This window comes from Panicum virgatum, chromosome 9N (genome assembly GCF_016808335.1).
Source record: "Panicum virgatum strain AP13 chromosome 9N, P.virgatum_v5, whole genome shotgun sequence".
Lineage (NCBI taxonomy): Eukaryota > Viridiplantae > Streptophyta > Magnoliopsida > Poales > Poaceae > Panicum > Panicum virgatum.
The window spans coordinates 35038734-35061734 of NC_053153.1; the positions used below are offsets into that span (position 1 = coordinate 35038734).

The 23001-nt window shown below is 45.7% G+C and overlaps 1 protein-coding gene and 1 non-coding gene across 3 annotated transcripts; one reads left to right on the forward strand and one right to left on the reverse strand.

The window, feature by feature from the left end:
* Positions 1-1100: 1100 nt before the first annotated feature.
* Positions 1101-1207, reverse strand: LOC120693712. Its single transcript, XR_005683166.1, has one exon. It is a non-coding gene; the product is annotated as a small nucleolar RNA R71 (small nucleolar RNA).
* Positions 1208-3570: 2363 nt separating this feature from the next.
* On the forward strand, positions 3571-12996 carry LOC120693238. Of its 2 annotated transcripts, none has more exons than XR_005682937.1 (2): positions 3571-4293; positions 8983-12996. XR_005682937.1 is itself a non-coding variant. In XM_039976648.1 (2 exons), the coding sequence occupies exons 1-2, from the start codon at positions 3903-3905 to the stop codon at positions 10937-10939; spliced, it is 519 nt and encodes a 172-aa protein (XP_039832582.1). In that variant the 5' UTR covers positions 3571-3902; the 3' UTR covers positions 10940-12996. The 2 variants fall into 2 exon arrangements, 1 of the variants encoding a protein (XP_039832582.1); XM_039976648.1 differs by having other exon boundaries at positions 10812-12996.
* Positions 12997-23001: the final 10005 nt, after the last annotated feature.

Below are 23001 nucleotides of genomic sequence, written 5' to 3' on the forward strand. Positions count from 1 at the left end.
CCACCATTTTAGTACCGGGTGGTGTTACGGCCCGGTACTAAATGGTTATGGCCCGGTACTAAATGGTTCGTCCTGGTTACATCAAAAGGATAGCATCTTCTATCCACTCACATGTGCTGTGTGGGTGGGATGGTAGAGGAGACTACACGCGAGGCCACAGATCACAAGTTCGAACCCCAGTGCACGCACAGTTATCCCGATATATTTTTTCTAAAGATTGGTACATTTAGTACTGGATGCTGCTACTAAACGGTTGTCCATTTAGTACCGGCCAGCCGGTACCGGCTGTCCCAGCCGGTACTAACGGCGGCATGCGCCCGGTACTAATGGAGCTTTTTCTTGTAGTGTATAGTGCTTCCCTGAGGATTTCACGATACCCTGGAATACTACAAGGTGAAGTGCTACACTGGTGAATTCTATGCGCTTGCAGAATACCTATCAGATTGAGCATAAGAGACACCAACAACCATTTCTGGCGCCGTTACCGGGGAAGCAATTGGCTAAAGTTATCATATAATTGAGTGGAAAACCTTACTGTTTTATCACTGCTAGTTTTAGTGGGATTATCATTGCTCGCTCTCTCGTTTATTCGATGCAGAGCAGTGCATGACCGGTTTTGATCTACCATCCAACTTTGATCCGAATCCTCAGAGAATTGGGCGAATTGTGAGACGCCGCGTCGTCCCACCCCAGAAGAAACCCACTTGGAACACTCGTTTGTCAGTCTCAGCACCACCTATGGCCAAGACCCTCAGGCAGTACTCGGCCCCGTCCAGCAGCCACATTCCTACTGGACTGAACAATGACCAAGCAATGATGGCTTTGAGCTCAAGTCAGGACTGGTGAACATGGTTCAAGCGAGTCCATTCTGTGGCAAGGCATCAGAGGATGCCAACGCTCACCTCCAAAACTTCTTGGAAGTGAGCAGCACTATCAACCCTAGAGGTACCACGATGGATAATGTTTGTCTTCGACTGTTCCCATTCTCCTTGCTAGGCAAGACGAAGACGTGGTTCTACACCAACAAAGCAGACTTCACTACATGGGAAGCTTGCTCCAATGCATTCCTGACAAAGTATTTTCCGGTGGGCAAAACCAATGCCCTCCGAGGCAAGATCTCTGGATTTCAACAGCTCCCCGATGAAGCTATTCCGGAAGCTTGGGAGAGATTCCAGGAATACATCGCAGCATGCCCCTACCACGGCATGGAGGAATGGCTGATTATTCAGAGTTTCTTCAACGGCCTGAACACACCAGCTCAGAACCACATCGATGCAGCATCAGGTGGTTCCTTCCTTTTGCTCAGCGTGGCTGCAGCAAAGGTGTTGGTAGAGAAGATTGCTTCCAACTAGAGTTGAAAAGGTGAAAGGTAGCAACAGCCCCGCAAGGGAGTTCATCAGATCGACAACATTGATATGCTTGCTGCCAAGATGGACCTTCTCATGAAGAGACTGGAGTCTCCGCACCAGGAGGCCAACCAAGTTATGGATTCTCGCATGACATGCGAGGTTTGTGGAGAAACTGGACACATGGGCAACTCTTGCCCGATCACTCAGGAGGAAGCTCATTTCGTTGGAGCGAACAACTCCAACAACTCAGGCTTTCGTCCTCAGCAGGGTTGGAATTCCAAACCCAACCTCCCCTTCAGTCAGCAGCAAGGTATGAACTTTAATAACAATTTTCAGCCTTCTTTAAAGGACCTTGCTAATGATAAAATTTTGGAGTCTTTGGCCGGACAACTAGAGGGCATAAATTCAGTTATTAAAAACCAGTTGAGCTTCAACAAAATGATAGAAACTCAGGTTGCTCAATTAGCCTCATCTTGTCATAACAATAATTCGGGAAAACTTCCTGGGCAACCGGAAGTTCCACCAAAGGAAAATGTTAGTACGGTAACTACGCGGACAGGTAAGTCCACGCAAGAACCACCATACCCTACAGATGCAGGATCTCGGCGGGAAGCCGTACCTGCCAGCAATACCTCTGCTGCAGACGAAGACCAGGAGGAGGCAGAAGAGTCCAACACAACTGCTGCCCAGGAGGAAACCGTGGAACCCCCTAGAACTTAACGGGAGTTTCACGGCACTACTGCCTTACCGTTTCTGGAACGGTTAAGGAAGCCGGTGGCCGACGAGCAATTCGGCAAGTTTGTCGAGGTAATACGGAAGTTGTATGTCAATATACTGCTTCTTGATGCTATGCAGGTCCCAAACTATGCGAAGTACATCAAGGATATACTTGGTAACAAGAGAAGCCTGCCCACCACCGAGGTCGTGCAACTCACAGAGGAGTGCAGCGCAGCTATACTCGATCCTCTCCTGGAGAAGAAGAAAGATCCAGGATGCCCCACGATCACATGTTCAATCGGGAGTCAACATTTCTCACACGCTCTGTGTGATCTGGGAGCAAGCGTCAGCATCATGCCCAAGGTAGTTTACGATAAACTAAACTATCATAAGCTTGCCCTACTGCTATGTGCTTGCAGCTAGCGGACCAGACGGTCCGTTACCCCGCGGGAATTGTAGAGAACGTTCTGGTTAAAATTCGGAACTTCTTTATTCCCGTTGATTTCATAGTCCTCGACATGGAGGTCGACGCCAAGACGCCTCTCATTTTGGGAAGGCCGTTCTTGAGTAATGCAAATGCACACATTGATGTCGGAGCCGGAGAAATTCAGCTCAACATCAATGGGCAGACAGAGAGGTTCGCCTTCCGACCAAAGGTTGAACAATGTTCCCAGGTCAAAGCATTCAACCGGAAGAAATCCGAGAAAGAGCAGGAGAAGCCATCAACACCCATGATCGATATCCTTGCCGAGCTCTTGGAACGACTAAGAATCGATAGGGAAATCAGAGTGCATAACTACAGGAACGCAAGACGACGAATCCTTCACAGAGAATTTGAGGAATCGGAGGTGAAAGCGATCAAAACGAAACCCGTCACCAAGAAAGAATGGCGGAGAAAAGTGTCTTCGTCTGGAACTCCATCAGGCGACGACAACAGAACCCGAGGTATGGAGAGTCCCGCTCCGGACTCAAAACCCAAGCTATCGCCATGAGAACCATGGTACGTATCCATTCTTGCATTTGCATATAGGATAGTTTAATTCCTTGCATAATCTTTCTTTTCTAAAGTCATGGCATGTTTACAATTCTAAACCAAAATTTAAATTTTTGATTTGCATCAAATTTTGTTACATTGCATGTAAAAAAAATCAGCCAAAGTTTAGGCCGGCCGGCCCCACATGCTCTCATTTGGCCAGGGGGCAGCAGGGAACCAAAGCTTTGAGTGTTCAGGGAGCAAGGCAAAGTGGCCACGATCATTGTGTAGAGGGGGGGGGGGGGCAGGACGGCCGACCTAATCACGGCCGCCCGGCGCCTCTCCACCGCTCCCGTCGCGTCGTCACCCACCGGAGCATCATCACCAACAGGTCTACGAGCTAGGCGACGACGTGGAGCAAGGAAGGCCGCGGGAGGTGCCGGCCGGCGCCATGCAGGCCGCCCACCCTGGCCCCTGCGCCCCTCTATAAAAGGCCACCACGACGTCGTCGATCGTCGCACCACCACTCCGAGCACGCAGGTCACTTCCCCGTACTCAAGTTCTCTCTTCCCTCTTCTGAGTTTTCTTGCTTAATGAAGCTCTTAGGAGTTAATTAAGTTAAGAAACTCAAGTGCTAAGCCCCACAAGAATAGTAGTGCTGAGATTAGCTCAGTACTAATCCAATAAAATTAGTAGTAACCCTCTCCTAAAAATGAAAACCACAAAAATATATCTCCAGTAGAATAATCAAGCTCTGAGCGAAGAAACTTTGTGGTGGACTGATCCCCACAAGAACGACTAACCACTGACCCCTCCAATTATTTTTTCCTGCATATTCTCTGTACTAATCTTTTGCAGGAGTTATGTCGCTGTGGGGGAGCATCAAAGGCAAGGTGAAGAAGCTAGGCTCGTCATCTCGATCCCGTAGTTCGCGAGCATCATCAGGCTCCCAGGATGACATGTCGGTGGACTCTATCCGCCGACCATCACGATCCCTGGAAGAAGAGGAGGAAGCCCCTGCCTCTCCAGCAGTCCTGAGGCCCCGTCTCAAAATTAGAGTTCTGACGTCGGTCGATCAGATTGTCGTCCGGACTGATTATGAGCGGGATGCCCTCGAGCTGTTGAAGAAGCAGTCGTACGGCCACGCCAAGCGGTTCGATACAAAGTTCCTCATGATGACGGGACTCCGCCAGGACATGAACTGCGCGTTCACAACTGTGGGATGGTCACGCTTCGCCGTCGTCACCGAACCAGGTTCGCACCTTCTCACCATGGATTTTTTATCAACACTTCATGTCGAAACCGTTGGGAAAGAAACTAAAATCCACTTCTACTTTTTCAACGAGTTCTTTGAAATGCTACCCAGAGACTTTAGTAATGCACTAGTCTTCAGTAAGAAATGCCTATTAGAAGCTAATGCATTAATAGATGATCTTGAATATGATCGTAGTGCTTGGTGGAATGAAATCTCAGATGAACCAGTGAGTAGTAAAAATAGCATAGTCTCCATCCATAATCCAACTCTGAGAGTTCTAGCTAAGTACCTGGCTATGGTAATATTTTCCCGAGCAGACCTCAGGCTATGTAGCTCCTCGGAGCTCATGTGCCTTTATGCTATGGCAAAGAAGATTCGCTACTCACCCGTCATGGGCATGATCGCACATTGGTAGAAAATGATCACGTGCAAATCTCCCATCGACATAACCTCACTAGTCACCCGCATTGCGCGGTATGTCGGTGTTCTGGAGAATGCACAAGTCACATATCTGCCCGCGACAGATGAGTACCGAACCTTCATTGGTCTGGACCACTTTGTTCACACGCACATAATGCGTGAAGGTCCCGGGAACTCAGTTTTCATGTGCTATTCGAGGTATGAGAGGGAGTTCGAGCTGCCATGCCCGAAACTCTCGCTCTACTCCGTGAAATGTCTAACCCTCCAGATGGAAAAGAAGGAGCCTGCATGCCACAGCACAGCTGGACCTATGACACGTGGGAGAATTCGGCGTGATGCACAGTTGGCCGAGGGTGGCACATCACGGCAGGCAGGAGTTTCCCGTCAGGCAGGCACATCCCGCCAGGGGACTTCTCGCCAGCTAGGAGCTTCACAGCAGGCCCGTGCTTCTCAGGAAGCTGGACCATCACACGCTGCACCCTCGCCAGATGCCTCAGCATAGCCTCACCCAGAAACCATTCACATGAGCTTCGAGGAGGCCTACGGGTTTTACGACCATGGTGGCCAGCCCTCGTACCAGCCTGATGGTAGCACGGGGTATGGGCACTGCCAGGGATTTTACTATCCCTCAGGTATGGGGACCTACCATGGCCCGCAAGTTGGCCCATCTGCATCAGCACGCTTCGAGTACGACAACCCACTCACACGGGAGCTGTCGGGCCTCACTGCCCGAATAGGCACCTTAGAGTTACGTCAGGAGGAGTTGGGACACAGCCTCGATCACAACACCAGTCTCACACAGGAGAGTTGGGGGATGATATCCTCCATGTCCTACGATTGGCACCACGGTGCGTACTACCCCCCGCCATAGCCAGACCAGTAGCCCTGAGCTTCGTTGAAGCTTAGGGGGAGAGATCGTCAGTACCCAGGTAAGTCGTCATACCCGCTCATTCAGCCTAGTTAAAAAAAAAGAAAAAAAGAAAGAGAATTGCCATGCTTAGAATAAATGTGTGGAAATCCGTGCAAACTCTTATCTTGGAAATGATGAATAGTTACTCTCTTTGAGCTTTGCATGTGCCCCATTTAAAGCTTTTTACTCATCTAGTACCAGAGCTAGTTGGCATATAATAGACACAATTAATCTGTTTGTGTGGGAGCATTAACATGATTTCTATGTCTAAGTTGTTGTGGGATTCGAGATGGCCTACATTGGAATCAAAACTATTTACCTCAGTAAGGGAAATTCTCGGAGTAATATTAAAATATGGTTAAAGGTTTCCCTGTTGGTTTACATATCCCATCCAGAGCCATAATGACATTTCTTACATGAGCTACTATAGGCTATCTTGATTTACTTTGAGCTTTGTCGAATGGTGAGTTCACTTGAGGAAAGGTACTTGTCATCTGCCGGTCTTTCTCCTTTGCGTACCCATTTCTTTGCTAGCCTCAAAATGTCTGGTAAGACAATTACCTACTCTGGGCATTGTCATCCACTTTCACCAGACAATTCCACCACAGTGTGCCTATCCACTTCCAAAAGGGCCAGGAAAATTCTTCAAAAGCTCCCTCTGAAAATACTAAACTCAGGAAGGACATGGGGTTATCTTCTTTAAAAAAAGAGAAAGAAACAAAGAAGAATTACCCATGATCCTTGGCAAAAATAGTCCAAAAGAGGAGTTCAATAAAATGACCCAAAAACATTTCCAAAAGTGTGAGTCCATTTCTCCCTCTCCCCTGAACATTTGTGATTCCATAAGATCGGAATTTGATCAAGTACCTACCGCTTGCGAACCACTCTTCGGCTCGGCAACACAGGTAAACAAGGTATGCCACACTCTTCCTACCCATAGCTCCAGATATAAGCCTTAGATTAGGAAGAAGTTGGTCAAGTTTTTTGTGGCAGAACCGTCAAAATTAATCCAGATCAAATGCTTTAACCATCATTAATACTGATAAAATGGTTAATACACACTTAAAATAGAATAATTTGAAAGTCTGTCGGGTAAAATCCCGATAAAACTACTGTATTACGGATCGAAACAACATACCTCACGTGAAGGTGAGTTCAGAGATTATGATAACCATAATATAACTTTAATAGTAAAAGTTATTACAAACTAAGTTTGAGGATTTAAACAGGATACCTCAGAAATTTGAAGTAGATAAGTTCTTCAGAGTTTATAAACTGCGGAAAAGAAAATGATAACTAGCGACGATATATGACATCATGATGAAGCCCGTACATGATGTCAATCTCACCAAGCATTCCAAAGAATACCTGAAAACAAAGTCACAAGCAAGGTTGAGTATACTAATACTCAGCAAGACTGACCCGAAAAAGGATATAAAATATCCCTTTAACTAGACATGCCAGGCTTGTGAAGGCTCTGGGGTTTTCTTTTACTGAAAAGCTACAAAGAGTAGGTCCTTAATTTCAAGTTTTAGCTTTCAAGTTCTAGTTGTATTGACCATTCTAGGTATGCACCTATCTAAACAAGCATGGTAGAGAAATTATTTGCATTCAACCATATTGAGATCATCATTGTTCCACTTCTTACTCGTGAGAAGCGGACGATTCTAAATCGAATTCCAACCTTGCAAGGATAAACCTAGCACACACGCTTGGAGCACTATCGAGTCACTCCCAAGCAACCAATTACTTCTCATTCCGGTTCATGGATCAGCGCCACTCTCCCCGACTACAGAGAACCGCTCTTCTCTGCACCTGTGATTGTTGCAACATAACTTGACTTTAATATATATAACTTCCTATCTCTAAAAGAGAGTGGGGGGGTATGTCCATTTGGCGGGCCGATCAGTTACTAGGCTTGCCGCGTACCATATTTACAGCATGTGGCTAGTACTTTCAAAAGCTTAACCACCGCTACTACACACTACGCCTTAGCAGATTTTATCAACACAGACGGATTTCCACCATGAAACTTGTATCCCAATCCGTCCATGGTCCTTATAGTGATTGCATAAAGTAAACAATCAACTCCTATAAAGCTCGCGAGTGACAGGCAATCACTCGACTTTTACCGGTCCTATTAGCATAGCATCTAAACGAACTTAGTTCTAGTGTCCAATCAATAGGTACCTAGAATTATACATCTAGAGTTTTCATTCAACTCCAATAACTTAAATGCACAAAAAGACAGAACTGAATTGCATGGTTTCAAATAGTGGGATCATGTGTCGGGGCTTGCCTTTAGTGACGTCTATAGAGTCAGTGGATTTTGATTCTTCCAAATCGACGTTCGGGATTTCAGTTAATTCCACAACATTGGTCTGGGCTTCAGAATTATCCCCGTCTGGTTCCTGGATGAATTCGTATGTTCTGTCGACTAGCAATATTATTTCTATATGCAATGCAGTAGTTGGAATTAGTGAAGTGCTTGAGTATAGCTTTCCTTCACCAAAAAGTTGTTATCCAATAAAACTCAAGTTAAGAAAACAACCATTTCATATTCTACTTACTGGGCAGTCATTTATGGAGTAAAAGTGAACATAATAAATTTCATAAAATAACATGGAAAAAGAGGTTTTTTTATTTCCACACAACAAACCATAAAAAGGATTTTTAAAAGAAAAATTTTGAAGAACATAAGCAATACATCAAAAGAATTTTTAAAAGCACAACAAGATGTATATCTATGTCAAGTTCCAGACATGACTAGAGACTGAAACTTCATGGACATGCCACACTACTTAGGAGTAGCTCTCAAGAATATTTTCATAAATTTGCATGAATAGGAACTAGCATTTATGAATTAACCCTAAAACTCAAGAATAAATCAAAAACTCAAGTTAAACAGTGCAAAAATTATCTCAAAAATTATCATAAACTATTTATGATCAGTGGATCTCATGATAAAAAGATGACCCTAAGAAATTAATAAAATCATGCTTTAACAAAATAAACAAGTGTATAAGCTAGAAATAAACAAAGTACAGGAAATAACAAACAAAAGTCAAGCATTAGGGCCACAAATTTTTCACAAGATTATACATGGTAAAAGGATGCTAGGTTCCAAAAAGCAAGCATAGCAAAGCAATGGTTAAAGAGATGTAAATCATTCATTTCCTAACAATTAAACTAGAGCTCACAAAATCAAGTTTCACAAAAACTTGAGTAGCCCAAGTCATAGAGCTAGTTAGGAGGAACACAACAAAATTAATTTGACATTTTTTTGATTTTTCTACATTTTTCTATGAATTTTCAAAGCTCACAAAGAAAAGAATAAAAGGGACTTGTTTCTTTGCAGAAAGGTCCCTAGAGGTTTTCAAATCCTTGCAAATAAGCCCTTGGCCGGAAATAGGAACAGAGGAGGGGCGGCGGCCCGATTTCCGGCGAAGTGGCTCACCGGCGGCAAGGGCCCCGTGGTGGAGGAGCTGAAGAAGGTCCGTGCGCACCTGTTGGTGGTCTTGGGGCGCAGGGAGGTGCTCGGAGGCGGCGGCTCGACGGAGCAGGGCGGCCGACGGCAATGGCCGCTCGGCGCGGCGACGCTCCGGCGAGAGGGGGCGGTGATGGCTAGGCTCAAAAGCTTCTCGAGGACGAGGAGGTTCTGTTCTCGGGGTTAATTAGAGCCGGGGAAGGACGGAACGATGAGCTCGACGGCAAGCTATCCGCGGCGGTGACCATGGCAACGGCGGGAGGTGCTCAGACGGTGAGGGCGAGCGAGAATGGGCCGAGGAGCTGCAGGACGCCGAGAGGATACTCGCTAGGGGTTTTGTTGGGGGTGAGGAAGAGCGAAGGAGCGGCTCCGTGTGCGGCCGGCGAGCAGCGGCGCTAATGGAGAGGGCGGCGGTGGTTGGATAGAAAAGGGATGGCCGGGGCTATTTATAGCCTGAAGAGAAGGGATAAGCGAGAGAGAGGGGGTTCGGGGATGAGCTCATCAGAGTTGTGGGCTGGAGACAACGGTGGCGCTTTTTTCGTGGGCGGCCGGTGGCGTGGCACGAGCGGCGACATGGCGCGGGGAGAGAGAGAGAGAGCCAGCGGAGGAGGGAAGTCGGACCAGAGGGAACGAAGATGGGTCGGGTGGCAGGCTGCTAGAGGCAGTGAATGGCTGAACCACGGCGGGCAAGGCCGACGGTGGCGGCCAAAACACCGGCGAGGGGCGGCGCCCCTATTTCTGGGCAGAAGAACTGTGGGTGGACCTAGATGCAAAAAGGAAAGAAGCTAGGGGGTTTTCTGTAAACATAAAATTTCCCACTGTTTTAGGGCTCAAATGAAAAGGTGTTCAATATGAAAGTTGTGTAGTTTTTCAAGACCTACAACTTTTATGTTGGGCGAAAATTCATTAGGTCAAAGGATTTTTGAAATATTCTCAAATCCGTCAAATCTTTTAAAATGCAAATAAACATAACTTAAGTTTTAACATTGCAAGGGCAGCCCTAGACATAAAATTGTCTTTTCATGAGGGTAAAAGTGAAAAACAAGATATGCAATTTTAACCCCTCACAAAATTTGAAATTTTGCCTTATGCAAAAACTATTTTGCAAAAGAACTTTATACTTTTCCAAAATTACAAAAATACCCTTGCTATAGAAATCATGGTTTAATTTTTTTAAATAACACAAAAGCTATATCTTTAACTGGGTGGTTTTAGCCCATAAAACCTAGGTTGTCACATTTTTGACCTTGGTGAGGATCATACACCTTGAGCGATTGAGAGTACCTTCAGGGAACCATATTCATATGCATACTTGAGAAATATTCCGAGAATATTCTGGTGAAGGTTGTTCAGTCCTCCAACCGCTCAAGACAAGGGATGAAATGTGAAATAAGCCCCATCATCTAGAACATATAGGTATGAGCCAACTTACTCGAAGTACATACGGATAGAGTAATATGCTGTGCATAGGGTACTTGTAGAGGGCAAACATCGACGCAACTCCTGATCCACCGAGTCTCAGTATTAAGCTTTGCTCGAGGATGAGCAAAAGTTTAAGCTTGGGGGGGGGGTGTTGACGGCCATTATCTCACATCTTGACCGTCAACTTCTCGGGAATAAATTGAGTTTTGCACCATGTTCCTGCATATTTTATTTGATTCTAATAAAGTTCCACAAGTTTTGGATGAGTGTGCTTGCAGGAATCCACTGTCCAAAGATGGTCGAAATCAGAGAAAATCCCGGCCTCCCGGTATTCCGTGCCGACAGCCTGAGACCTCCACATACAAGGGTCCAATATTTTTACTGGAGCATCGTGACATGTTCATGAGGTTCCAGAACAAGGCGCACATTTCATATCCTGTCGGTGGACCCGGAAGGCACAAGGTTCAACTCAAAAGCCCACATACCAGTCCCAAGATCCTTAAATGGGGAAACCACCCATTCCAGGAGCAAAGTGGAGTGATGTTTTGCAACGTCGGCGAAGCGGAGGGCCGAGGGGCTTCGGAGGCAGGCCGCCTGGCCAACCTTAGGCCGCCCGGCCCAAGATGAAGGCATCCGACGAAACCACCCAGAGAACCGACGTTTTGGAGAGATCAGGAGCCGTCCACGGGAGGTCGGTGACCAGATGGCACACCCCTAGGCCGGCCGGCCTAGGGAGGGCTGCCTGGCCCCACCTTGCAGAGACACGGCTCCCGGCTTCGCGTGGAAGTTAAGCACCACCTCTACAGTTGCGTGCACCTAGCGGTAACAGAATTACCGGCCTTCTACCGACCTTCGAAGCCTATAAATAGCACTCTCCCCCTCACTTGTAAACACATAGTCAAAGGAGCAATTCTCTCTTCTCAAGTCTAGAGTAGGTTAGTAGTTGGGAGTTAGAGTCGAGTCGAGCTTGTCTCGGGGATCCGGAGTCGTCATCGGAGCTCGGTAAATCTCTTGTATCTTTTCCTTTGACTATTTTCAATATAAGTTATCTTCTGTATTTACTTGAGTCAGCTTTACTTTCCGCAAGTATTTATCTTCCCAAGTACTTGTACTTGTCTGCGGGAGTAAGTTTTACCTCTAGTTCAGTTTAAGTCCTCTTTCTTGCTTATCGGAGTTAGTTTTACGGGTTTTCTCGCCCGTACTAGTGTAACTCAAGTTAGTTCACTAGGTTGAGGAGGATTTCTCTTGAAGGCCTCAAGAGAAATCCTAGTACCGAGAGCAGACGTGGTGTCTGACTCAGTGCTAGCTAGAAAGTGTGTTCCACCCCACGGTACCGCAGTGGTAGGCGGCAAGTGGTGACACCTTGTCCGTCCTTCATAATCTACCAGGTTCGGGTGTTTTCATAGCAATAGGATTGCCAAAAATATGTTGGGCCCCCTCTCACCCCTATCTACGCCCTTCGATTAGGCCGCCGAAGTAAGCTCCTGGTTTCGACTTCAAGTTAGAAGCTTAGATTAGTTTTAGAGAGGCTAGCTCATGTTGGCGGTCGATAACGATGGTTTCCGCCGCCAACGCTCCGCCTGATTTCATGAAATGTAGGCCATAATCATGCCATAACCATTATTACTAATGAGTTCCATATGTTTTGGTGTTTATTTGACCTCAGGGACAACATATCCAAATTTGACCCAAAACGGACGTTGTTTGGACCGGAAGGCCCGAATCCAGCCGATCGGCATACTTTCGGTGGAATCTTAGCATGAGACTTTACCAAAGACACATAGAGGGAGAATCCAAGTCATTCCAATGGGCTAAATCAAGAAATGCACAACTTGGACCCGAAAGGCCTGGACCCATATCCAAAAGAGAAGCCAACTTTGGCCATGGTCAAGTATTCAGCAAACACCCTATGCAGAAGTGACCCATGGCCAGAGAGGAGCGTGTCGGTGCAACAGAGTACCGAGGGGCCGCCAAGGCAGGCCGCCCAGCCCCAAGGAGGCCGCCCGGCCCAAAAGAACGTCGGTTGAGCAAACTGCCAGAAGTATCGACCTCCTGATGAGATCAGGACCGTCCCACAGAAAGACGGTGCCACGTGGTGGCAGGGCCAGGCCGGCCGGCCTAGGCCAGGGCACCCGGCCCCACTCTGCAGCCTCTGGTGTCCAGCCTTCGCGTGAAGATCAAGCACCACCTCCTATGCTGCGTACAACTGGCGCTACCTGAAATAACCGTCAAGAACCGACCTTGGCACACTATAAATAGGACCCCCTCACCTAACTTGTAACACACACCTTGGGAGCTTGAGTGCCTCACAATTTCAGTTCATCCTTAGTAGAATTGGGTGAGTGTGAGGTGAGAGCTTTGGCGGAAGCCGGGCTAAAGGGGCGGAGTCGAGTTCTCTCGACCTTACCCCATCTTGTACTCACCTCGGGGGAATCTTATAGTCAAGTAAGTTTTCCTCGCTTATCTTTAGTTCCACGCTAGTTTACTTTTTACTTAAGTTACTTGCTTAGTTACTCTCTTTGATCTGTGGGATCCATTGTCTGCGTGAATAGCAAGTTCTATCCATTTGGGGTTTCTTCTTGCCTTAGCGCGAGGCGGAAGTCAGTGACTCGATAGTTTAGGCGTGGTGCTTAGGCTTGGTAGTTACCTCGGGTTGTGTTCCACCCCATGGTACCGCAGTGGTAGGCGGCAAGTGGTGACAGTCTTGTCCGTCCCTAGTAGTCCACCACGTTCGGGTGTTTTCATAACAGTCTTGCCCCTTCTCATCCCTTTCTGAGCCCTTCGCTTAGGCCGCCGAAATAGATCAAGTTAGTAGCTTCTCAAGTTATCTTAATAATTAGGATTCTATCTCGAGATAAGCCCTCTACCCTCGTACCTCTGTGCCTCAGCGGGTCCGGCTGAATCTCTCCAGACCACTAGTCAACGCTTATCGTTCCTTGGATTCGATATCCTAGGCTTACTCACCTGGTGAAAGCTACAATCGGTCTCTGTGCGCTTGCGGAGTAATTCGTTAGGCTAAGGAGTGCCAACAACTTAGTAGTTTAGAAGTGTTTCAGGAGTCTTTTCTCGCTCGTTGTCCTCCCAGCTGCTACTACTCTAAGGTATAGAATCTCCTGTGTGTCACACGGTCATAGCTTGGCCATTTATCTCATCAGTTATCTGGCTTACCCCTGCTGAATTAGTCGGTCGATAACTTCAGTAAAGGTTGTCACTCCAAGGTGAAGTGCTACACCGGTGAATTCTGTGCGCTTGCAGAATACCTATTCAGATTAAGCATAAGAGACACCAACAACTACCTGTATCCAATGTCCCATCAAACACAGTTACACGGGTATTTATAGCCGGCGGCTCAACTACCTACCAGTGTAAATTCTCAGTAATGCCCTCTAACTGCTATATTTCGGGAATATTCTGTGGGTACTTATGTAACATTACAACAAAGACAACGGTAGTGGGCAACAGCTGGACTAGCAAGTGGTCCTCTCCATGGGCTTCTTCTGCGTTCGCCGTCTGGCTTCACGCCAGACTTTCGGGCTTGGCCTCCACAGCTTCAGACATCTGTCCTTCCTTCGGACTTGCACCTTCACCCGCGGGCCTTCGTCGCCTGGTCTTCGTCCGACTCGCCCTGCACCGTGTCCTGCTGGGGGTTCTCCTTCGGATCACCGGGGCTTCGCTCGCAGGCTTCACCAAGGGGCTTCGCTCCACGACCTTCGCACCACGGTGGTGCGTGGTCATCTTTACTTCGAGCTCTGGACCTTCGGGCTCCGTGCCTTCGGTCGTCACCCGAAGGTGGCTCCCCCAACATCCCTCACTACTGCAAAAAAACTTATCAGAGGCGGGCAAAATTGATTAACAGATGTGGTTTTCGCAACCGTCTTAGATCGAAGGTCACAGAAAATGACCTATTTTCTGAGGTGGTTGTGTGTCCGCCTTAGCTAATGAATTAAAAATAATAATAAAAAAAGAAAAAATAGTGATGAGCCCGGCAAGCCCATCACTGGCCCGCGAAGCCCATCTAAGCCGCCGGTCACCACCCCGGCCGCCGCCGGAAGCAACCCCAGGCGCCTCCCGCCGCCGGCCGCTACCTCAGGGCCATAGCTCATGGCAGCGCCGCTCAGGGCCGCCTCCCGCGGCCACCGTCGCCCCGCACCCGCCGGCGCACGAGGCCGCTACCTCAGTGCTGCCGCTCGGGAATGCCGCTTGGGGGATGCTGCTTGGGGACGCCGCCGCTCGGTGACACCGAGCCAACTGCCGCTCGGGGCCGCGCACCGCTGCACGAGGCCGCCGCCGCCACGGCCGCCGCCGGCCACCCGCCATTCCGAACCATGGGAGACAGAGAAAGGGAGGGGAGGAGAGGTGGAGCTGGCAGGCCTTAGTGGCACGGGAGGGGAGGGAGGGAGTGAGAGAAAGAGGAAGAGAGAAAGAGTTAGGGTTTTGTGGAAGAATTGGGCTCCTTTGGATTTATTGGGCCCGGTCCCTTAATTGAGGCAGGCTCATATAAGTAAATTGTCTAAGAAAATAAGAGTATTAACAGAGGCGGTCGCATTTACGATGACCACCTCTGTTAATCGATTTTGAGAGGCGGTTTCTTCAACCACCTCAATTAATAAGACATGATCGCCTCCGTTAATGCTGGGTATTAACAGAGGTGGTTATTTTTTGTGGTCGCCTCAGAGCTCCTAAAAAAAGGTCGCTGTTAATCAGTTTTTGTAGTAGTGCCTCTTCCTCTTTCACTGTCCCTCTCATTTCCTATCCCAGACCATACCTCTCTGTCTCTCCCCTCGGTCCTTCTCTCTGACTCTGATCCCCTCCCCTCCTCTGCCGTCGCCACCTCCTCTCCTCTCCCATCACCTCTGGTTCCCGTCCTCCACCCCTACCTCCGGCTCCCCTACTCGGCCTCCCTTCCCACATAGAGCGGCATGGCGCAGGTGAGCAAACGGAACTGCGACGGTGCAAGCAGGTAGGCGGGCACGACGGTGCAAGTGCGGGCGAGCTCACGACGATGCCACGCGAGGAGCGGGTGCGAGCACAGGTGAGCTGGGACGGTGTTTCGCGAGCGGAACTGGCTGGTGGCGCTATGTTTTTTTATTTTGTGGAAAAGGGCACCACCATCGGGTTCCGAACTAGCGGTGATGTCCTACCCTATATAGCACTTCATGGCCACAACTAGATGTTCCCCCTAGTTTTTGGATTTTTTGAGTCAGAGACAAAGGAAAACTGGATTTGGTTAATGGAGTAGTTAAGAAAGGCCATAGGAGTTCTTCCAGGATTGGCCATAATGTACTCATGCTTGCAAGGGCTTGGAAGGTGCAGTGAAGCTAGTTTTTCCATGGATAGAACAGAAGGGAGTGTTTCAGACATCTGATGGAGAACATGAAGAAACAGTTCACTAGAGATGTGTATGCTGCAAACACGTGGCCAGTAGCTAGGGCATATGCCCCTGGGAATCACAAGTATTTATGGATATCGTACTTGCATGCAGCCCTAGAGTTGGCCCGTGGCTGCAAGAGCATCAGAAACTATTATGGGCCAGTTCAAAGTTCTCAACTGACATCAAATGTGACTACATTAAAAATAATTTGGTTGAGTCATGGAATGCATGGATAAAGGAATTCAAGGACCTACCACTGTAATGTATGGTGGATGCAATCAGAGAGAAGGGTGTGATCATGTTTGAGAAGAGAAGAAGGATTTCTTGAGCTCTTTCTGAAGTCACCCCCCCCTGATTCCATCCATGAGTTGACAGCTTCTTCAAAAGGCATAGGTCATTTGAAGATCACGAAGGGCTTGCCAGATCAAGCTGAGGTGACTGAGATCTACAAAGATGACGAGGTCAGAAGGAATGTTGTTTATCTCAATGAATAGAGCTGCACCTGTAGGCAATGGTAGGTTACTGGTAAACCTTGCCCTCATGCCCTGGCTATTTCACTACTGAAAGGCAGCCTGACTATGAGAAGTATGTGGACATGGCCTATTCTGTGCAAAGACTGAGACAAGCATATGGAGTTGGATGGCCAAACATTACCGAGAGGAGCCAATGGCCCCAAGCCCCAAAGGATTTCATGCTTTATCCACCAATTGCCAAAAAGAGAGGTGTTGGTAGACAGAGAAAAAACAGAATACCTTCATCTCTTGAGAGGACCCACAAGGTTAAAAGGCAGGTCAAATGTGATAATTGTGGAGAGAAAGGGCACAAAAAAGGAAGTTGGAGATGTGCCCTGACTGGCACCAAAAAAAGAAAGAGGACCAAGAAGACTGCAGCAAAGCCTGGAAGAAAGAAGGCAAAGGATGGAGCTGAACCTGCCAAAAAAAAGGACCAAGATAACTGCAACATCTAAAGCAGATGCACCTGTAGAAGCAGAAGCAGTAGCACCTGCTGCAAATGAAGCACCTACAGAAGCTGAACCAGCTGCCCCAGCTGAAGTAGAAGCAGCACCAGCAGTTTAGACTAGGAAAAAGAAAAAAGTCAATGATGTTGAAGTTCAGTTTGTAGGTGCAAGTCCCTGGACCCCAAGGACTAGAGCAGCAGCAGCAGCAATGGAAGCAACAACAGCAAGAGAAGCAGAGTACTAACTCCAGAACCAGCAACAGCTAAGAGGTATTAATTATCTCATACCTTTCCTCTAAACATTACATGACTACATTACTTATGATGCCCAATAGTGCAGAAAATTTGCATTAGAAGATGACACTGTTGCATAAGCTGATCTCCAGATAGTGGAGATAGATGTTCCAGAACCTTTGGAGGTAGATGCCCCAGAACCATTGGAGATCCAGGTTCCAAAGAAGATGACACCAAGAAGGAAGCAGCTAGCCTCAAAGGTTAAAAAGGCATCACCAAAGAAGAAATCCAAGAACCATGAAGATGTTGACTGTGATGGCCAGTCTTATTTTGTATCGATGTAATGACCATATCCATTTTGGGAAGTTTATTTTGTCCAAATGTATTGGAACAATATGTTCTAGGGTTCCAGTTAAGACTAATGTAAGGGACCATGGACACCTGCCCATGTTTTATTCTACCATGATACTAAGAAACAATGTATTGTATTGTAAGGGCCTAAAATATTTGCCCAAGTTTAACTCGATCACGATGGTACATATTCATTGATTATCACTGCACCTTTATTTTAACTCATGATTGTGGCGGAACCACCCAAAAGACTGGGCCCGGGTGCACTGATCTTCGTTGCTTAGGCAACTCTGACCCAAATTGGCACGCACCGGTAGTTCCTTGAGTGAAGCCTCGATAAAAGCCACGCTCTTCCAGGATCGCACAGACAACACTCACACGAAGGTGAGCCCAGAGATTACAACACAGAGCATTTCATACATCATCAGAGTTCGCAGTGGAAAATAAATTTATTACAAACCATGTTCAGAGTAGGGAAGTACTACAGAAGTCCAACTACACCAATTATTCAAGTCTCATTATTGCAGCGGAAGAAGTAAAACGATGACTAGCGAAACATGTGACGCATCGATAAAGCCCGTACGAAATGCGTCACTCAGTGGGAGGGTGGTCAGCACCAGGTGAAGGGCCATCCCACTCAACAAACCAGCCTAGAGGCAAAGTACACGGCCAAGTCAGACTCGCAATCACATCCTCGAAGTTAGTACCTAAAAACAGTGCCACAAGCAAGGCTGAGTATACTAATACTCAGCAAGACTTACCCGTCACCGGATATACCATAGTCCGATAACTAGAAATGCAAGGATTTTTGGTTTGTGGGGTTTATTTTGCCAAAAACGCCACTAAGAGTTGATCCTTATTTTCAGATTTTAACTTTGCCATATTCTAGTTGGATTAACCTTTCTAAGTTTGCATCTAACTCTACTCAAACATGGTAGAGCAACCATTTAATCAACGAGCAGTATTATCATCATCATGTTCCACTTGTTACTCTATGTGACCGAAAACGTTAAGCAGTCTCATGCTGTGAGAGGCGGACGATTCCGAATCGAATTTCAACCTGGCCAGGGGAACCTAACGCACACATATGGGAACCAAGTCACCCACACAACTTTTCCCCTTTTTCTAGTCCGTGGATCCGGGTCACCCTCCCCGACTACAGAGTCCGACCACTCTGCACCCGTACGTCCGGACAAAAATAAAACCTACTTCTACCAAGAGGGTGAATGATCGTTCCACTCGCCGGTCCAATCAGGTACTTAAACTTACCGATTACCATATTTCTCGGCATGTGGCTAGTACTTTCAAACGCTTAACGAAATGAGCCACACACCGCGACCTTAACCAATTTTGACTACACCAGCGGGGTATCACAACTACACAACCCCGCCCATTATCCTTATATTTCAGTGGCAATTAAAGTCAGTCAATTCCTATATTCTCGCGAGAGGCAGGAAACCACTCGACTTCTATCGTTCCTAGTTAGCATGACAACTAGTCGATAAAAAGATCCGGATATCAAACATAGGAACCTAGGGATCATGCATCTAAGGTTTTCGATCAACGCCTAGAAAACATAAATGTGCAAATAAAATTATTACAACACATACGAATAGTTAGATGAATAATAACGCGGAAAACAATGGGATTATGCACCTGGGCTTGCCTTCTTGGGCACTATCAGGCTGAGAGTCTTCTGGGGCTTGGCCCAGGTCTTGAGCTAAGTTAGTACAATTAAGATTAATGTTCGACACAGCAAGAGAGTCCGAAGGAACCAACTCGTAGTCACCGTCAGCGAGATTGAGTGTTTCTATATGCAATGCAATGATTTGTTGTTACCACATGATATAAACTTTCTTTCCTTCACTATAGAGTTGTAATTCAACAAAATTTTAATTCAATGATGATCTTGTGATTTCATTTCTTGGGCAGTCATTTATGGAGTAGTACTTATAATTAACTTACTTCATAGATGAGTGTGTGGGTGGGTTCAATTTTTAGACTAGAAACCTATGCATGTCTCCACAATTTCATAAGAGATAATCTACTCATGAACTGGTTCTGAAAAATTTATGTGGAACAGATTAGGTATTCTACCATCTACTGTAAAAATTTCAGCATTTAACAACAAGACACCTACCCATGAAAAATCATGCAAATAGATTGACCGAGAGACTTCACGAATTTGCACTGGCTGACAGGTATGGTTTCTGGAGGTACAAATTTTACAGAAACATCTAAGCACGATATAGTCCGTACTGTAAATTTTCCAGATTTTATCTACTCATGTAACAGGAGTTATAAATTTAAAAATAACAACATACTAGCAACAAAAATAAATTCCACAGGGACTTCTACCAGGGATTTGGACTTCAAATTTTTACCAGAGCCTGGAAATAGTCTAGTCATGCTTCAAAAAATTTATCAAGCCCTAGTTCTACCAGATTCATTATTTATACATTAAACCATATGTGAACTTGCATATGTATTTGGGACTCAAAATGACCAGTACTGCATGTCAAAATTTCACTATAGAGTGTACTCATACTGAACAAGAACAGGTTCAAAGATCATGACTAGATACGAACTATTGCATCCAGAACAAAACTAACAAATCTAAGCATGATAGCACAAGCATGAATTATAACTGTAGATATACTCAGTAAATGCATCTAAAAATTTTTAGACAAGATTATGTAGCAAAAACAAGGTTCCAACAATAAATCTAGATTTTTTCACGGACAGGAACTATATACCATGAATTAAGTTCATCAAACAAACATTAAACAGAATATATATCAAACTAGATCTAAAATTTCCCAAACTTGTACAACAGCAAGGGTTCAGTACCGTGTTCCTCTATAAAAAGTTTCATAACTAAATCATGTATATTTCTTCCTGCATTAATATGTGAAACTAGCTAGTAGATCTAGGGAACTTGACAATTTGAACAAGTTAATGATTTCAAACCGTGCTCATCTTTTTATAATTGGCTTAAAACTCTACTATAATCAACATATCCAAAAATCAGATCCAGCCCGTGAACCAAACTACCAGAACAATTATGGGCTATTTATTCTATTCTTATTCATAGATTAAAATGTAGATAGAAACTAAAGATTTGTATGAAACAAAACTTGTATATTTCATTACAAGGATTCCAGAACAGTTAAGTTTGTATTTTTCTGATGTTTCTACGATTTCATATGTATTTTACAAGTTTGCAGATTGAATCTCAGTTGTTTCATGTATATTTTATGAACAGGTCCCTGAAACATTGTTTTTCCTTACGAAATAGCCCCTGGCCGGACTTGGGAACAGGGGAGCAACTGTTGGCCAGAATCCAGCGATTCCGGTCATCGGCGGCGAGGGCAAAGTGGGGGAGGAGCAAGAGGAGGCCGAGAGCTACCTGTAGGTGGTCTCGGTTGGGGCTGGGGTGGCAGGAGGGTGGTCGCCGGCGAGGAACAGAGGCGGCGGCGCTGGGAGCTTCGGCTACGGCGAGCTCCGGTGGCTGGGTCTGGTGGAAAAGGGGCTGAGGAGCTTCACTAGGGCAAGGTGGCTCCGTTCCGTGGCTCGGCTCTTGAGGAGGATGGCCGGGGGTGAGCTTGCCGCGGGAGCAGTAGCTCCGGCGAGGTCGGGGCTGGTACTCCGGCGAGGTTCAGGCGGTCTGGGCGGAGGGGAATCGGCCGAGGAGCTTCAGGGGAAGGTAGGGAAGCCGTTCAGTCTTTTTAAATTAAACTATGTGTCACAAAATATGAGTGTGTAATCATTCTACACTTTTGTGACAAGTTGTGCATGAAGGTTTTATGAAAATTAAAGGAACAAGTTTTGTATCCACACATACTCCTATACAAGGATGCATTATTGTTTTCTATAAGTATTTGTTACTATGTGCTACATAAATGTTTAGTCCTTTGTTCGAATTATTATTTTGTTTCATAATTCCAAGTTGACATTTAAGGAAGAAAGGAATAACTAAATATTTTCTTACTGGACCTTCGAGGTAAGTATGTTTTATGCCTTCTTTTCTTTGAAAAGATTTTCAAGATTTCAAAACTACTTGTTTGTTGAATGTTTGTGGCCTTATTTTATTATTTTGTTTGTACTAGTGGCTCTTCACAAATCAAAGAATGGTTCCATTAATGATTTCATGTGATGTTTTTCTAGTTTGAATTTGATTTGCATAGAAAGTTTATAGATCATTATGAAAGGTGTATTTTATTGCCTTATTCCCACTCATGTCAAGTCAAGTTTAAAAGTGTACCAAATATTATTTTTCAAGCACTTTGCACTCAAACACATGCACGCAAATATTTACACACAAGTTTGCAAAAACTAGATATAGGGTTCTTATTTAAGTTTTCTTAGCTCATTTATGTGTGAAGTTATGTTAATTGCCTGGCTTTGGTTATACTGACACTAGAGGTGTCACAGCCTACCCCCTTAAAAAGAATCTCGTCCCGAGATTCGGGTGAATAAGCTAAGTGTGGAAAGTGTGTGTATCTTTGGTTGGTGAAACCCGAAGGTCGACATGATTACCAACTTCTAGTTGCAAGGGCATTTCTCTTTTTATCAAAATAACTCATTTGGCTAGAGTGGGTAGCTTTAAGATTTTCTGGTATTATCATTGCTAGTTATTCTGCCTGATTATCAAGTCTGGTCCAAATATTTAGTGGTCTTCAGTTTGTGACAAACTCAGAGGAGTTTGACACCTTTGATCATACGAGGCTTTAAATAGTGCCATTTTCAAACTTGCTTGATAACTGGGTGAGAACTCTGCTAAAAACGGGCATTTGTCTTCATGGTTGTCATAATGAATGATGTCTTTTAGGATTCGGTCCACTTTTCATTTTGGACGCTGGTTCCAAGATGATAAGCTGAACTTCGGATCAGTTTGGTGACAGGAGAAGATTGCAAGGGATTTCCCAAAAAGCGTGCTAGGAGTTGAGCACCACTATTGAAAATAGTTGCCTTTGGTGATATGTATACAACAACGTGATCAAGATGAATATGGCGCACCTCTTGGCAATATAAGTATTTTGTAATTGAAAAAAAGGTGTCGGTTGTCGATAATGATCCATATGGAATCAGGCCTTGGAGAGGTGCTTGGCAAACCAATCATGAAATCCATAATCGGCAAAAGTTGGAGTGTAATGGCTATTTATAAGTGGTCTCGGTATAGCATTATGAGATATACTTAGCGAGAAATTTTGCCTAGGGTCTTGATATATTTCGTTAATACCCAAGTGGTTGGAAAGCTTTGGAGAGAGGTGACCTATCAAGAATTGGTTTTCAGATATCACGATTCATTTGATCCACTATGGAGATTCGAACAATAAAACTTTATCCTTGTCGCAGCCAAGCATTTGGGCTTCCCCGCTCTTTAAGAGAGCTTGTACTTTAATGATTCTTTTGCAAAACAGATTCTAGGCAGTTGAAAAAATTGAGCATAACTGATGAATCCATGGTCTAAAATTTCTCAAATTTTTACTGGAGGTGCCTAAGATAATTGTGATCATTTCCTCTAGTCAACTCCAACTCCGAAACAAAGCTTA